Here is a 16762-nt window from a genome sequence, read left to right as displayed (position 1 = left end):
TTTTTTCCATCTGTGCTAGGTTTAAGAATATATTTTGCAAAGCTTAAAGAAGCCACTGGATGGCGACAAAGATCTTTTGATAAGGCAGTTTAAAGCCTTTAGTTGGAACTGCTTTGCATGAATCTAAACCACACCATTGGTATACTGTATTGTTGAGGCTGTAATCTGGATATTAACATTTTTTGTATAAATGACTCTAACATGCAGCCTTAGTCCTTAAAGTGTAAAATATAAGTATCATTTGTGGAGGCCGGATTTAGCTGTGATGCTTTTCTAGGCTGTTTGCTTATGGTACTGTGGATGTGTTTTTGTTATAAAACGTTCCAATTAGAGCTGCCCTCTGTCTGGCAGCCCGTCAGCCATACAGACACTCAATTAGAGGACATGTCGCATTTCAAGCAAGTCACTTATTTTATTTCCAGCAGTCCAACCAGTGAGCATCAACATCTTTACGGAGCTCATTTATATTGCCTAAACAAGATCTTATTTGGTTTTCAGGAAAAGAAGAAAAATGCTTGTTTAACTGAAATATAACCAAATGCAGCTTTTCTAAAATATATTGAATTCCTTTTTGAAAAATATATGAAGAAATATCACATCAAGGGAAATATTGAAGTTAAAGGAATAATGACACACAAAAGGCTTCACACCAAAGAAAATAAAAAACTCTAATTGGTGTTTTAAATATTTCTGCTGTGAGCTCAGGGTTTCCAAATTCAGCACCATGGACAGCTTTCTGAACGCCTGGAAGCAACTCCCATAACACAATATTTACTGTCAGACAGGGATAATAGATATATTTGAGATCCTTTATTAATTTTCCCAGTTATGGTTTGAAGGCAGGTTTTAAGAGGTAACAACCATTATGCATATATTGGCCAACATAAATGTGTAGCATCTAAAGAGGATATTGTCACTTACAGTACAAGATACTAGTAACACAAGTTTTTTCCTTGATTACTTTAATCAGCCTTATATATACACCCTGATTTTATGGATATATAAGACTGGATTTAGTGACATGTGTAACATAATTGAACACAATTATGCCCTGGGAGTCGCCATTGCTCCTTCTTTGTACTCCTGTCTATTTACATAAAGTAGATTTGGACGTTTTGATATCCAAATGAAAAAGCTTGTGAGTGGAGTGATGTTCTTTGGATAAAAAAGCGTCAGAGATGCATGCGTAAAGTGGGTGATAAAATAAAAATGTAATCCTACACAGGGATTACACCCTCAACATATACCACATACAGCCAGCGTCTGCATACAAATTTCGATGCTGTAATCGTGGAGCAATATCATCAATCAGGGCTGGGCAGAGTAAAGGTTTCATATATTGGCAATGTGATATTATTATATTGGAAAGCTTTTCCGAACGGGCTGTGCGTCATGCCACTCTCTATTAGGTGCTATTTTCGTCCTGCCCTGGAAGACATTCATCCACCATCTACTCAACCTGACAGCACCCAATAGACCCACCACTCACATTCATCTCCACCCACCTCCACCCTCTCCCTCGCTATTTCTCTCTCCCTCTCTCTCCCTCTCTCTCCCTCTCTCTCCCTCTCTCTCCCTCTCTCTCCCACTCCGACGAGCACTGGTGACTTAAAAAACAACATAGGAGAATTGGGTTTGGTCGTCCGACTGGATTACTTTGTGGTAACAGTTTTCCAACGAAATCGTCTTTAACACTTTTTTAAATCTTATTTTTGAGGCCCTGCTCCTGTAATTGGATTCTCCTAAAGTTAAGGTAAGATCATTTATGTTTCCTATATTTTTTTATGTCTTGTGTATGTTGGCTGATTGTTACTGCATTTGACTAGTGACACACGTTGATTTAAAGAGAGATCAATAATGCAATACTGGCCTCCTGGATCCCTGGCGTCAGCGCAACGGGGAGCTGAAACCACAGGTTTGATTCTAGTGATGCAGCACATCGGACACAAAACCCTTATGCGTTTGTTTTACGTATCCTATCGTTAAGGCTGCGCAGTTTTGTTTCTGTGTGTAACGTTTGGGAAGCATTTTTTGAACTTTTACGCACGAAACAAAACCATATCTGTCCAGTTTTTCAATAATCTTAATACAGAATAGCCTAAAAATATTTGTAAGAATGTATTGAAATGCACGAAATTGTGTTAGTAACCTGGCACAGTAAATGGAGTACGCCATGTCTGTAATTAAAGAGGGAGCAAGGCGTGCGTAAAACGTCTTCAACTGTCTGATGTCGATTATAATACAAATATTTGGTAGTTTTGTATTTTTCTGATGACACATAATGGAGTGCCGGTTGTTCTTCTTAATCTGCTTTGTGCGTCAGTTCAACAAGGTGGTCACTATAATTTTAGACATTATATTTTATGATCACAGTATTTAACCTAGAACATAGTAACAAATGTGTTCTAACAATGTAATTGGCTGCTGTGCTTATTTTTGGTTAGACCTATTGGATGCAGGGACTCGAAGAGCCTAATTTGATGGAGGTTAAGTAACAAAAACTTGAAAAATGTATGCGTTTTCATTCAACCTTAGAAATATAGTATGTAAATTGGAATTAGAATTTTCTCTCGTTTTCACCTGATTTAACTGGGGGAAAAACCTCCACAATAAGTTACATTTATGAACGTCTATGTTACTTTGGTGCACATCTGCAGTGAGGGAGAAGTAGATCGGTGCGCAAAAAACATGAAACTGAGTTTAACATGTCACAAGTAGTGACCCACCTTCAAATTAGTACAATTAAATCATGTTTCCTCAAATGCAGTGTTTGGATAGTAGTGTTTAGAAGTTAAGAGTTCCTTTTTCAAATGGAATAGTCATCTCCACCTGCGCACGGAATCACTGCAGACCGTCTGATCTATTAGTGTGATTTAACATGTGTTTATTTCTTCTTTTCATTTCAAATCCTCCAAAGTCCTCCGCGCGCAGAAACACCTGATCTCGGCGGGAGGAAGTGTACGAAAGAAAGATGGCCTTCCACGCCGAGGGTCTCGTGGCCATCGTGATCTTCTATCTAATGATTCTGTTCGTGGGGATCTGGGCCGCGTGGAAGAACAAGAGCTCCGGTGGAGCTGAGGGTGGAGACCGCAGCGAGAGGATCATGGTCGGGGGAAGGGACATCGGATTGTTCGTCGGTGGATTCACAATGACTGGTAAATTGGTTAATAACTACGGGAAGCATTTGTATATGAATGTGCTGTTAAGTGTTCAACATGAACATTTGGCTCATGCTGTTACACTTAGAAGTTACATGAAGTCAGAGAAAGACGATGAATTTCACCAACTTCGTCTTTTACGCACGGACAGCACTGCAGCCACACATGTCATTTATTGCCACTACTTTCAGCATTACATTTATTAGATTGCTAAACACTTACAGATGACGCAACTAACGACTGAAACATTTTAGTTTTGTGTTGTGAGTCCAAATGTCACCTAGGGAGGTCTCGGGTCCTTTAGATTGACATCCAAATAAACCTGTCTTCCAAAAAACAAATGGATTCAATCAATCTGATATATGCCAAATTATAATCTCAACTGCAAGCTACATTTCCTTTTAATCCCCCTCCTTCCATACTAGACAATCGCATCATGAATGATTTTCCGAATCATTTTATGGAACATACAATAAAGTACTCAAATGTTTTTCTCTCTCTTGGTTTCAGCCACTTGGGTAGGTGGGGGCTACATCAATGGGACAGCAGAGTATGTCTACCTGCCAGGCTTCGGACTGGCATGGGCACAGGCGCCCTTTGGTTACGCTCTCAGCCTCGTAGTAGGTAAGAAACAATGTCTACTTTTAAGACCTTTCTTTAAAAAAAAAAAACAATATATATATATATATATAATTAACTTTTCTACTTTCAAGGTAGCCATTGATTTTGTCCATTAACTCCACAGTATTGTGGCATGTCGGTAGATAGGTGATCTATAACAGTTACATAATGTCTGCTTTTGTTTTTTTCACTTCCCACCATCATTGTATGGCAATACATTGAAGACCTCAAACTAATAGCACAGATTGATAACATTCATTTGTTAATAAGTGTATACTTAATGCGTTAGATTAATCTATTGAAACAGCTTTCAGGTCTCTGCTGTTTTTAAATACTACAGAATTGTGCTTTAGCAGTAACAGTAGTAAATAATAGTATGATGTTGTAAAGCAATACAACACGTAAGAAATACAGTATCTTGTTTATAAAAATATACACTTATACAGAGTTCTTCTGTCTGACATCATTCAGGTGGCCTTTTCTTTGCCAAGCCCATGCGTTCCCGTGGTTACGTCACCATGCTGGATCCCTTCCAGCAGATATATGGGAAAAGGATGGGCGGCTTGCTCTTCATCCCGGCACTCATGGGGGAAATCTTCTGGTCTGCGGCCATTTTATCTGCCCTGGGTTGGTGAATTCTGGATCCTAAAACGTATATGTAATTAAAAAAACCTCTATGTTAAAAATATAAATGTTAACTAATTAATGTACTGTCCTGCAGGTGCTACTCTGAGCGTGATCGTGGACATAGACATCAACATGGCGGTGGTGATCTCAGCCCTCATTGCTATCTTCTACACGCTTGTTGGAGGACTCTACTCTGTTGCATACACAGATGTGGTCCAGCTCTTCTGTATCTTCATAGGCTTGGTGAGTTTCACTGTCAACATCTCCGTAGCCAGTGACTCTAGAGGGGACAAGGAATCTGCCACCTCCAACTTTGGATAGACCCTAATAGGATTTATCATTTATATAGACTGAGGTCCAATACCATTAGCCGTCCTGTATCTTTTCACCCAAAACATGTACGTTTTCATTAACCAATATTTCATACAAATCTTTGTTGTTGTTGTTGACCATTTTCTCTCCAAACATTTCTTAAAGATATCAAGCATCCATATCTACCTGTGTAATCTGATAACAAATGTTGCATTGCAAGTTTATTAATTGTTAAAAAAAAATGATCATAATCTTCATATCAGATATGTGTCACATCTAGAAACTATTCTACAGTTTGCTTTGTATAAATTGGTATTTCTGGAACAATTATCAAAACTTGGATCCAATCTCAGAGTGTACAACTTTGATGTTGATGGTTTTATATCACAAAATTAGATTAGATTATTTTAGATTCAACTCTATTGTCATTGCACAGAGTACAACGAAACCCAGTTTGAATCCAACCAGAAAGTGCAAATAGTAATGAAGTGCATTCTTTTTCAATTAATTCACAGAACAAATATAAGGGCAGGGTTTAGACATATATAGATACATACAGATGTAATTAATGGAAGATACAGCAGTTATAAATAGTAAATAAAGACATTGTAAATGAGTGCAATGTCCCTGAGTGTGATGTGCAGTCGGTTTGAGCCCAATGACATTCAAAGGGGTGTGTTGGTGGGCTGGTTCTGACTGTGAGAGTTCAGGAGGGTTATGGTGTTGTGGAAAAAGCTGTTTCTGAGGCTACTGGTGTGGGATCAGAAGGACCTGTACAGTCTCCCTGATGGGAAGAGGGCAAACAGACTGTGGTTCAGATGTGAGGATGTGTTATAAAATATATATATATATATATATAAAACAATGATTTGATCTGCATTGTGACCTTTTCTCCTTTAGTGGATCAGCGTGCCTTTTGCCCTGTCCCATCCTGCCGTGTCCGACATCACCGTCACAGCCAAGGAAGTAATCTACCAGTCACCCTGGCTGGGGAACATTGACCCCAAAGACAAATGGCTCTGGGCGGACAACTTCTGTTTGCTGGTAAGCCATTTTTTCATTAGAAGATTCATCAACAGAAATAGTACTGTAAAGTAAATTGCATACACGGTTATAATCAGTGTTGCAGGTAAGGGGTTTAATTGTTGCAGGTATGTCACAGGACATTCACATAATTGCAGACATACAATTATATTTTAGAATAACTGGTAGCACAGTTTCAGACTTGAGAAATGAATGTGTTAGAGCTGTGCTTATGATGGTCTTTGTGACTGTGGTGCTTTGGTGTTTGTAATTATTATGGTGTTTCTGTTTCTAGATGTTGGGGGGGATTCCCTGGCAGGTCTATTTTCAACGGGTTCTTTCTGCCTCTTCAGCTACCTACGCTCAGGTCCTTTCCTTCATCGCCGCCTTCGGCTGCTTGGTCATGGCCGTCCCCTCTGTCCTCATAGGAGCTATAGGGGCCTCCACTGGTAAATACATACACCCAAACACACACATATTGATATCATGCATCCATCCATCCATCCATCTTCTCCCGCTTATCCGTGGTCGGGTCGCTGGGGTAGCAGTTCCAGCAGAGAGCCCCAAACTTTCTTTTCCCTGGCGACATCAACCAGCTCTGACTGGGAGATCCCAAGGCGCTCCCAGGCCAGCGAAGAGATATAATCCCTCCACCTGGTCCTAGGTCTACCCCTTGGTCTCTTCCCAGCTGGACGTGCCTGGAACACCTCCCTAGTGAGGCGCCCAGGTGGCATCCTAACTAGGTGCCCGAACCACCTCAACTGGCTCCTTTCGACGCGAAGGAGGAGCGGCTCAACTCCGAGTCCCTCCCTGATGACCGAACTTCTCACCTTATCCCTAAGGGAGACACCAGCCACCCAGCGGAGAAAACCCATCTCGGCCGCTTGTATCCGCGATCTCGTTCTTTCGGTCATGACCCGTCCTTCATGACCATAGGTGAGGGTAGGAACGAAAATGACCCGGTAGACAGAGAGCTTTGCCTTCTGGCTCAGCTCCCTTTTCGTCACAACGGTGCGGTAAAGCGACTGCAGTACCGCTCCCGCTGCTCCGATTCTCCGGCCCATCTCACGCTGCATTGTTCCCTCACTCGAGAACAAGACCCCGAGATACTGAACTCCTTCACTTGAGGTAAGGACTCATTCCCTACTTGGAGTGGACAGTCCATCGGTTTCCTGCTGAGAACCATGGCCTCAGATTTGGAGGTGCTGATCCTCATCCCAGCCGCTTCACACTCGGTTGCGAACCGATCCAGTGAGTGCTGAAGGTCGCAGACCGATGAAGCCATTAGAACCACATCATCTGCAAAAAGCAGTGGTGCAATCCTTAGTCCACCGAACTGCAGACCCCCCCCCCCACGACTACGCCTCGAAATCCGATCCATGTATATTACAAACAGGATTGGTGACAAAGCGCAGCCCTGGCGGAGGCCAACCCTCACCGGAAATGGGTCCGACTTACTGCCGAGGACCCAGACACAGCTCTCGCTTTGGGAGTACAGAGATTGGATGGCCCTGAGTTGAGACCCCCTCACCCTATACTCCTGCAATACCTCCCACAGTCACTCCCTGGGAACTCGGTCATACGCCTTCTCCAAGTCTACAAAACACATGTAGACCGGATAAGCGTACTCCCAGGCCCCCTCCAGGATCCTTGCAAGAGTAAAAAGCTGATCCGTCGTTCCACGACCAGGACGGAATCCGCATTGTTCCTCCTCAATCTGAGGTTCGACAAACGGCCTGACCCTCCTTTCGAGTACCTTGGAGTAAACTTTCCCGGGGAGGCTGAGTAGTGTGATGCCTCTGTAATTGGCACACACCCTCTGATCCCCCTTTTTAAAAAGGGGAACCACCACCCCGGTCTGCCACTCCTTCGGTACTGTTTCCGACTTCCACGCAACGTTGATGAGACGTGTCAACCATGACAGTCCCTCAACACCCAGAGCCTTCAGCATTTCCGGGCGGATCTCATCCACCCCCGGGGCTTTGCCACTGTGGAGTTGTTTAACGACCTCAGTGACCTCCCACCGGGAGATTGGTGTTGATCCCCCGTCATACTCCAGCTCTGCCTCTAACATAGAGGGCGGAGTTGTCGGGTTCAGGAGTTCCTCAAAGTGTTCCTTCCAACGCCCTAACACTCCATCAGTTGAGGTCAACAACGTGCCATCCTTACTGTACACAGCTTGGATGGTTCCCTGCTTCCCCCTCCTGAGGTGTCGGACGGTTTTCCAGAACAACTTTGGTGCCGCCCGAAAGTCCTTCTCCATGTCTTCTCCGAACTTCTCCCACACCCGCTGCTTTGCCTCGGCCACGGATGAGGCTGCTGCCCTTCGGGCCTGTCGGTACCTTGCAACTGTCTCGGGAGTCCCCCGGGATAACAAATCCCTGAAGGCCTCCTTCTTCAGTCGGACGGCTTCCCTGACCACCGGTGTCCACCAGGAGGTTCGAGGGTTACCGCCCCTTGAGGCACCTCGGACCTTGAGACCACAGCTCCCCGCCGCGGCTTCGGCAATAGAGGCTTTGAACACCGACCACTCTGGTTCAATGTCCCCAACCTCCACAGGAATGCCTGAAAAGCTCCGCCGGAGGTGTGAGTTGAAGGCCTCCTGAACTTGGGCCTCCTCCAGACGTTCCCAGTTCACCCGAACTACACGTGTGGGCTTACCAGGTCTATCCAGAGGCTTCCCCCGCCACTCGACCCAACTCACCACCAGATGGTGATCAGTTGACAACTCCGCCCCTCTCTTTACCCGAGTGTCCAAAACATACGGCCTCAGGTCCGATGATACGATAACGAAATCGATCATGGACCTTCTGCCTAGGGTGCTCTGGTACCACGTACACTTATGAGCATCCTTATGTTCGAACATGGTGTTTGTTATGGCCAATCCATGACTAGCACAGAAGTCCAGTAACAAACCACCACTCCGGTTCAGATCAGGGGGGACGTTCCTCCCAATCACGCCCCTCCAAGTGTCTCCATCATTGCCCACATGTGCGTTGAAGTCTCCCAGCAAGATTAAAGAGTCCCCTTCAGGAGCCCCATACAGGACTCTTTCCAGGGTCTCCAAGAAGGCCGTATACTCTGAACTGCTGTTGGGTGCATAAGCACACACAACAGTCAGAGTTTTCCCCCCCATAACCCGCAGGCGTAGGGAGGCGACCCTCTCGTCCACTGGGGTAAACTCCAACAACGAAGCACCTAACCGGGGACTTGTGAGTATCCCCACACCCGCCCGGCGCCTCACACCTTGAGCAACTCCGGAGAAGAATAGAGTCCAACCCCTATCCAGAAGTAAGGTTCCAGAGCCGACGCTGTGCGTAGAGGTGAGCCCAACCAGATCCAACTGGTACCGCTCCACCTCCCGCACAAGCTCCGGCTCCTTCCCCCCCAGAGAGGTGACGTTCCACGTCCCCAAAGCCAGCTTCTGCCGCCCGGGTCTCGACGGACCAGACCCGCAGATCATGCACCTGAAACAGTAATCAATAAAAGCTGTGTTTCTTTGTATGGAAATGACTTAAATTATGCCACCTTTCTCTAATTATCTTTAAAAATATATATTTTAATACTAACTTATTGGCTAAAATACTACAATAGCCTACAAATAAATAAAGATGAATGTATTTCAATTGTGAGTATTGTTGATAAGTATTGATTCATTATTGATCAAATAGCTACAAATGCATGTTATTTACTTCCCGATGCCTACAAATGACAAGAAAACTAGCTAAATGCAATGTCACTTGAAATCATACTCACACCATTAAAGGTGGGCTAGGTAATTCACTTCAGAAACACTTTTTGTTATATTCCATGGAATGCTCTTAACATCCCGATAGCAATGAATACATGAAATGCTTTGACAATAAATACATGAAAACATTTCATCTGTGGAAGCCGTGGCGCTCTAAATAACGGCTAAAATAACCTACCTGCCTGTCAGCCTTCCATCTCACAAACTTATCTCGTACCCTCATTGGTCATGTGCGCGTTCGTGTGTGTTGGAGGAGGGGCTCTGTGAGGAAGTCTGAAGGAAGGGGCAGATTTTGTTCGACTGTGTACTTTCAAATTCTAGCGCACATGAGCTGGTTTCTCCATTCTTACCTACCCTACCTTTAAATGATGTGCACACACACACACACACACACACACACACACACACACACGCACGCACGCGCACACACACACACACACACACACACACACACAAGGATGTTGATTGAACAGTTAAATAAAGGTCACAGCACTTTTGAAACATCTAGGAATCTAATCCTTTATTCAAACAGGAATTTTTGATCAAAGAAAACCCTGTTTCGGTTTCCTGGGTTGTTTGCACACCAGCATAATGCAGATACATGTATCTGGAGAGTAAACAACATCAGATGGATCCTGTCACAACAGCTGAGGAGAGAGTCATCAGACCGTGCCGATTTAGTGAATATTACATCCGAAGGGAAGCTAATTAATCTGGTCCGTCTGAAGTTGTTTCATGTACTGTATAACAGGCACTAATCAACCGCTGCTAGTGAATATCCAGGGGAGAGGGAGGAAGACACAGATTGTATACCTCTGGAGGACGAAAAGAAAGATAAAAACGAGACAGAAATATAAAAGGTTTTCAGAGGGTTTAAGGGTTTTATGAAAATACTTAACATATGTTGCCCGGCTGATAGGATACTGTATATGAAGGGCAGGAATGACCGACCTGCTAGATTCATAGTTTTCTCAAGCGCCACCATGAGGCGCACATTAGTTGTTGTTTTGACTGACATACTATCTCACTAACTATTAGATTAAAAGCCCTACATTTGTTGCAAACATTCATGTTCTCACCATATCGATATTCTAGTTTGCCTATTGCTTTTGTTAATGTCTAAATACCTGCAAAACTAATAACACTTCCATCAGCCTCAGGAGTAATTTGGGCTCACTGCTTTTCAGCAAATGTTAGCTTGCTAAGCTAAACTAAGATGGTGAACATGGTAAACACTGTTCTGTATCTGCTAAACACAGGATGTTAGCAAAGACTCTGTGAGCATGTTAGTATGCTGATGTTAGCATGTATGTCATAGCAGCACTGTGCCGCTGGCATAGCTGTAGACTCTTGTTAAATATTACCTTTTAAATTAGATTCCCCTAAAAAATCCCGTATTCAGGACATCCTTCCTAGAAAATAATATGTCTACAGCATATACAAGCTTCTGTAGTTGGTCAGTAAGTGTCTCATTGGAATCAATGGATTATAGCTCACATGAATCATTGTTCATTCTATGATAATCAATAACATTTACATTTATAATGCACTTCAGCTTCATTATGTATTCTAAAATACTGGGTCATATTTCATGTTATGACACAGGATCCAATAGGGATACACCTGTGTTAATATTGCTTGGGTGTCATACTGTATTTGAATGGGTATCCATTATTCTTGGCATTTCTCTTTAACTTGGGCTTTTTTGCTTTATTTTGACTGTACCCCTGCATTAAATTAATAATCCTTGCTTTATTTCAGACTCTTTGTTTTTGAGCTGCTCAAACAAGTGTATCGACAGGGAGTATTTTAATATGGTCTCAAAGTTGAACCTTTTGTCTGAAAAACCACAGGATCAGTACAAAAATTATGATGTAGTTATAATCTGTCCACTTTAAATTCCCCAAACTGGCTAAAACCATGATGTTTGAAATCTCATCACAGGAGCGCACCCCCAGTACAGCCTCCTCCACGTTATGTTGGGACCTTGCCTCACACTAGATGCCGCTTAGTGTTTTTTGTTTGTTTGTTTACTTAATTCTGGCATTTTTTCCCCATTTGGCACAAAGATAATCTTGATCTGCTTTGAATATTACTGAATTCTTTACATTTGTATCCCATTTTTTACCCCAGACTGGAACCAGACTTCTTATGGAGCCCTCCCTCCGAAGGATATGGATCAATCGGACATGATCCTTCCCATAGTGCTTCAGCATCTCTGCCCGTCCTACATTTCCTTCTTTGGTCTGGGAGCAGTGTCGGCTGCGGTCATGTCATCGGCAGACTCTTCCATTCTCTCCGCCAGCTCCATGTTCGCCAGGAACATCTATCAGCTCGCTTTTCGGCAATCGGTAAGAGTGCCAACAATAACACAAACAAATATCTGCACAGTTTAAATTAGTTGATGCAAACATCAGTCAAATCATCGATAAATCAATTCCAATCTCAGCCCAGTGGTTTGCAAATGTGTGAGATGATTGTTACTGATGAACATGCAAAATCAGACCCCAAACTACCAGAAAAACAGAGACACAAAAGGAGTGGGAAGTTATATTATTTTAAAATGACAGTGGTAATTATATTCTATAAACCACTGATGACATGAAATATATACCTTTGACCAAACACTGACAGTCCCAGGAGAACCAAAAGTCCTGATGACGGATCCCCTGACTTCTATTAACCCAACAGCAGGTGGACATTTCCGGTTAACTACTGCACAGATTGCTTCACTGGATACAAACATGATTGTCTTCGTCTGGATAATTGTTTGAACAGAGTGATGCTCTGACCTTTTTTCTAGGACCATCATCAGTTCAAATTGTTACGAAATGCTTGCAAAAACGAATTACTTTCAGTCTGAGCTAACACCCTAAGCTAAGACGGCTATCATTACACCTGCTATCTTATCTGCAGTCTTGTTATAATCTGACATTTCTTTACCTTTAATTCTCAATCTTTTCTTGTCTTTATTCTATGTTTTCCTTTCTTCTCTCTATCTGCTCTGCTCCAGGCCTCAGATAATGAGATTGTTTGGGTGATGCGCTGCACCATCTTTGTATTCGGTGCTCTTGCCACTGCTATGGCCTTGCTAACAGGATCAGTGTACGGCCTGTGGTACCTGAGCTCCGACTTGGTCTACATCATCATCTTTCCCCAACTTCTCAGTGTGTTATTTGTCAAAGGCACCAATACCTATGGCTCTGTGGCTGGCTATGTCTTTGGTCTTCTGCTGCGTATTGGTGGAGGGGAGCCCTACCTCAAACTGCCTCCGTTCATCTACTACCCCGGTTGGGTGACACAGGAGAAGATCCACCACGTCACTGGGGATGTAGAGTACTTCGTCCAGCAGAGGTTTCCCTTCAAGACAATGTCCATGCTGGCCTCCTTCCTGGCAAATGTTGCCTTTTCTTACATGACGAAATACCTATTCGAAAGTGGTATGTGGTCACATAAGTATGACTTCCTGGATGCCGTTGTGTCCAAGCATAGCGACGAGATCATGGACAAAGACACGCTGGTGAGCCACCATGATAACATAATTCTCTCAGAGATAACGCCCGTCAGGCAGTCCCTGGGTGCGTCACTGGCTGGGACATTCATCAACTCTGAGATCCTCAGTGATGATGGGGCGTCCAGTCCAGAGGATTTGGTGATAAAAAACGACTAGGCAACAAAGGCACAAAGGAAACTAAAACCAAGGAATTTTAAGAAGAGGGAATAATGTACGACGCATCAACATTCTTCAGGAAACTACTGCCGCACTGGAAGCCGAATCAACAGAAATCTGCTGTGGCTTCCGAGTGACTCCAAAAGTTTGTTTTATGCTGATTAAACGGTGCCTCCTTCTTTTTTAAGATCCCTTGCCTAGACCCAGAAAGTTGACTGTCAATCAGCCGTGTCAAGCATACCATACTTGTTCTTTTTTTAACTCATAGCTCTGTGAATTTATAACCATGAAAACCTTTTTAATTTAAGTGCTAAGACAGCGATCAGAGTAACTAGGGAGAAACAAAGAGTGACCGCAGTAGAGATGGACGTCTACAAGAACTAGCTGTGGGTAATGAGAATAGTGCAATATAGCTAACCAAGGAATTGTGGCCATGTCTACAAAGCAGTGTGTGTGTGTGTGTGTGTGTGTGTGTGTGTGTGTGTGTGTGTGTGTGTGTGTGTGTGTGTGTGTGTGTGTGTGTGTGTGTGTGTGTGTGCGCGCGCGCGCGCGCGTGCGTGCGTGCGTGCGTGTGTGTGTGTGTGTGTGTGTGTGTGTGTGTGTGTGTGTGTGTGTGTGTGTGTGTGTGTGTGTGTGTGTGTGTGTGTGTGTGTACAGACTTTGAGTTTTAAGTTTGCGTAGAGTACATTTTTTAATAGAGCAATAATATGTGTAGGATAGATTGATAGCTTGATAGATACATTGCACTGAATTTGCAAGTTACTGTTATTTTGTTTACTTGAAGCCCAAAATATATTTTTTATTCATGTTTTATGTTCACCTAGATCGTAACACTCCTCCTGTCACTCGATAATTCCAAACATTAAATGTCAGATTAAGAACCACCAATATCACCGAACCTTGGACCCACCAAACGAAAGATCGCAATTGCCTAAATCGGCAGATTACGTTCATATCCAATATAAACCTGAATTCTTGAACAAACAAGAACATTGATAAAAAAAAAGCACACACTGTGTTCATTTTCAATTATATATATATATATATATACCCAACAGATGGCTGGAAAGTATAATAATGAAAATGATTGGCACTAATAAGCAGTATGCGTCGTTGATAGAGTTTTAAAGGTCTTATATCGTCCTTAAAAATTATTACAAATTCTAGTTTGACATTGTGTGTGTTTGCTCATCTCAAACCTGTATTGACCGTCCGGCCACAGCAGGTTAGTGGAGACAGGAAATTATTGTTCCTCCCGGGATGGTGTCAGTAGCAACCGTCATTATTGATCCCTTCCTAAGTCGATAAGCCTTCAGGACATTTGATTAATTCTGTAATACTGCGGGTTTTATTGGTTTGTTTGACAGTGTGTTTTACACAGTGGAAATGGTTGAAGCATTTTAACTGATTGAGCAACTCCACATATAAATTCTCCTACGTCAGTCCTCACGTTTTCCTCGGTCTATCTGTTTTAAACTACCATGCACACTCTGTTGTTGTCACTACAGTGATTTTTGTCATTGTTATGTGTTACTTATGTCTAGATGACTTCTCTCTACATATGTCTTCTCAGAATTGTTGTCTGTTGGTGTCTTTTCGAATCTATGGACTTGCCTTAATTCAAAAGTTAACCGAGAAAAACGACAGGTTGGGTACGCTGGGAAAAGTGTCCACTTTAATGTAAATCTTTTTTTTTTGTTAAAGGATATGTCCAGAGAAATTCTGTATTTTACTTATTGTCAACAATTAAGACCAAAACCAACAATCTCCATTCTTCCCAACTCAATCTATAGCTTTCAACCACAAGCCCATTCATTCAGACTGAAGACATCAATCTTTAAAAACGGGTCATAAATATAAATTGTTTTTTATTTAAAAAGCTGAGCAAATTCCTTACACAGCTAGGCACTGTAGTTTCTTTGAAATGTTATGATTATTTGATTAAATTGTGCATTTGTTGGAGGACTATTTTCAGGTGCAAGACTGATACACAGTAGTACGTCCTATTGGGTATTTTGGGCAGCAGAACAATGAATGTGCATCTGACTCAAATTAAACTACAGGTCTAAATGAAAGAAATGTCATAGAGTGAAAAATGGTGTCTCACTGATGTTTTCAGTAGTTGTTTTGGACAACAATGGAGCTTTATTGCACACAGGAAAAAGCTAGATCAGGATTTGACTGCTCAGACCATCTTTGATGCTCAAGTCATTGTTGATTTTGGTCTTTTCAAGGGATTTAGTGACAATATAAATCATCTATAGTAACACCAACCCTATCCTATCAGGTGGCAGAAGGCCTTTCAGTTAGTCTTTAGAGTGAAGGGGACTTGATCCCTAAATGCAGCCAGATCTTCAGAGGTACAGTAAGACACATTCACTTTCAACCTGATCATATCTCATCTCTTAAACATAAATAAGCGTTCCAGGATTTATGATATACCACCAATACGACGTCAGCTTCAAACTGAATGGGGTGACTGCTGGTCTGATGCTATGCAAAGTGTCAGCCAATCTCATTGGACTTAATGTGAATGTAAACTTTCCACCTCATCAGATAAGCCTCATAACAAGTGTGTCGTAGATAGGGTTCAATGACAAACCTTAACACACACAGAAAATAATCAACGTCAGTCGTCAAACTGGCACATTTGTGGCTATATGTCGTAATTGCGATGATACTGTATTTTTGTGTGATAAATGTATATACCAAAAAAAAAGCATACAAGAAAATAAGTCTACTTTTAAATGCAGCTTTTAAAAACGATGTTTGTTGACTGTAAATTAACAGCTATTTATTTATTCATGCAGTGTCTATAAGAGTATAGTTGTATGTGAGGTCAGTTGAATAAATTATATTATTTAGCACTGTCACGATTTGGTTGTCTTTCGTCATTAGCACACACTTGCATTAGAGCATTCAACAATGTGCATGTGTTCATATATGTCAACTCATTTATTGTTTTATTCCCTGCTATTTGAAAAGATATCGAAAACAATTGATAAACTGTGGGACTGCGTGGGAGTGTGTGTGCACTCCGTGGACCCCCAAAAGCCAGACGAGTTCCAGAGACCGGCTCCTGGACAGGAGCAGGAACTGGGGAAGAAGCAGAGGTTGACGGAACACACATAGGCGTATGGTGTCAGGTTGGGAATTGGGAGGCAGGGAGCTAGCATGCCTGGGGCTAGCAGGCCGGGAATCACACACCGAGAGGAAGTCCAAAATCCAGCCAGGTAAGAATTGAACTAAACCTGGTTTCTCCATAGCCTTCTGGTGCGCCTCAGCCAGAGCAGCCTCTCGCTGCTGAACTCCGGACGCTCCCCTCCATCGATCAGAGCAGTAAGCCAGAGAAAAGGAAAAATCCAATAATTCCTGCTCAAATGGATCTGCTGGGCCCATCCTTGGTTGGTTCGTACTGTTACGGTGAGTGAAGCAAGCAGGACCCAAATGCAGATAACGATGAAAAATGCCTTTATTTCAAGGATAAATAAAAATAACTTGGACAAAACAGAACTCTCACCGGTGAACTCAGTCACAAACAATATAGACGAACCAACACTGAACACAGGACGAGACCAGACTAAATACAGGGAGGGGTCA

General features: G+C 42.7%; 1 protein-coding gene across 1 annotated transcript; it reads left to right on the top strand.

Moving 5' to 3' along the window:
* Window positions 1-1651: 1651 nt before the first annotated feature.
* On the top strand, window positions 1652-13740 carry LOC117466918 (high-affinity choline transporter 1-like). The gene is made up of 9 exons (XM_034110432.2): window positions 1652-1753; window positions 2918-3155; window positions 3669-3782; window positions 4251-4406; window positions 4501-4649; window positions 5619-5762; window positions 6037-6190; window positions 11626-11843; window positions 12506-13740. The coding sequence occupies exons 2-9, from the start codon at window positions 2972-2974 to the stop codon at window positions 13160-13162; spliced, it is 1776 nt and encodes a 591-aa protein (XP_033966323.1). The 5' UTR covers window positions 1652-1753; window positions 2918-2971; the 3' UTR covers window positions 13163-13740.
* Window positions 13741-16762: the final 3022 nt, after the last annotated feature.

Source organism: Pseudochaenichthys georgianus, chromosome 21, assembly GCF_902827115.2.
Source record: "Pseudochaenichthys georgianus chromosome 21, fPseGeo1.2, whole genome shotgun sequence".
Classification (NCBI taxonomy): domain Eukaryota; kingdom Metazoa; phylum Chordata; class Actinopteri; order Perciformes; family Channichthyidae; genus Pseudochaenichthys; species Pseudochaenichthys georgianus.
Note: the sequence above shows the minus strand (reverse complement) of the source record. Positions and strands in the feature narration are given on the sequence as shown.

Excerpts from the sequence above, each read along its gene's own strand:
- LOC117466918 (XM_034110432.2), top strand. The coding sequence starts at position 2,972 with ATGGCCTTCCACGCCGAGGGTCTCGTGGCCATCGTGATCTTCTATCTA. Across the intron at positions 3,783-4,250 it reads CGCTCTCAGCCTCGTAGTAG|GTGGCCTTTTCTTTGCCAAG; the intron begins GTAAGAAACAAT and ends GACATCATTCAG. Across the intron at positions 4,407-4,500 it reads GGCCATTTTATCTGCCCTGG|GTGCTACTCTGAGCGTGATC; the intron begins GTTGGTGAATTC and ends ACTGTCCTGCAG.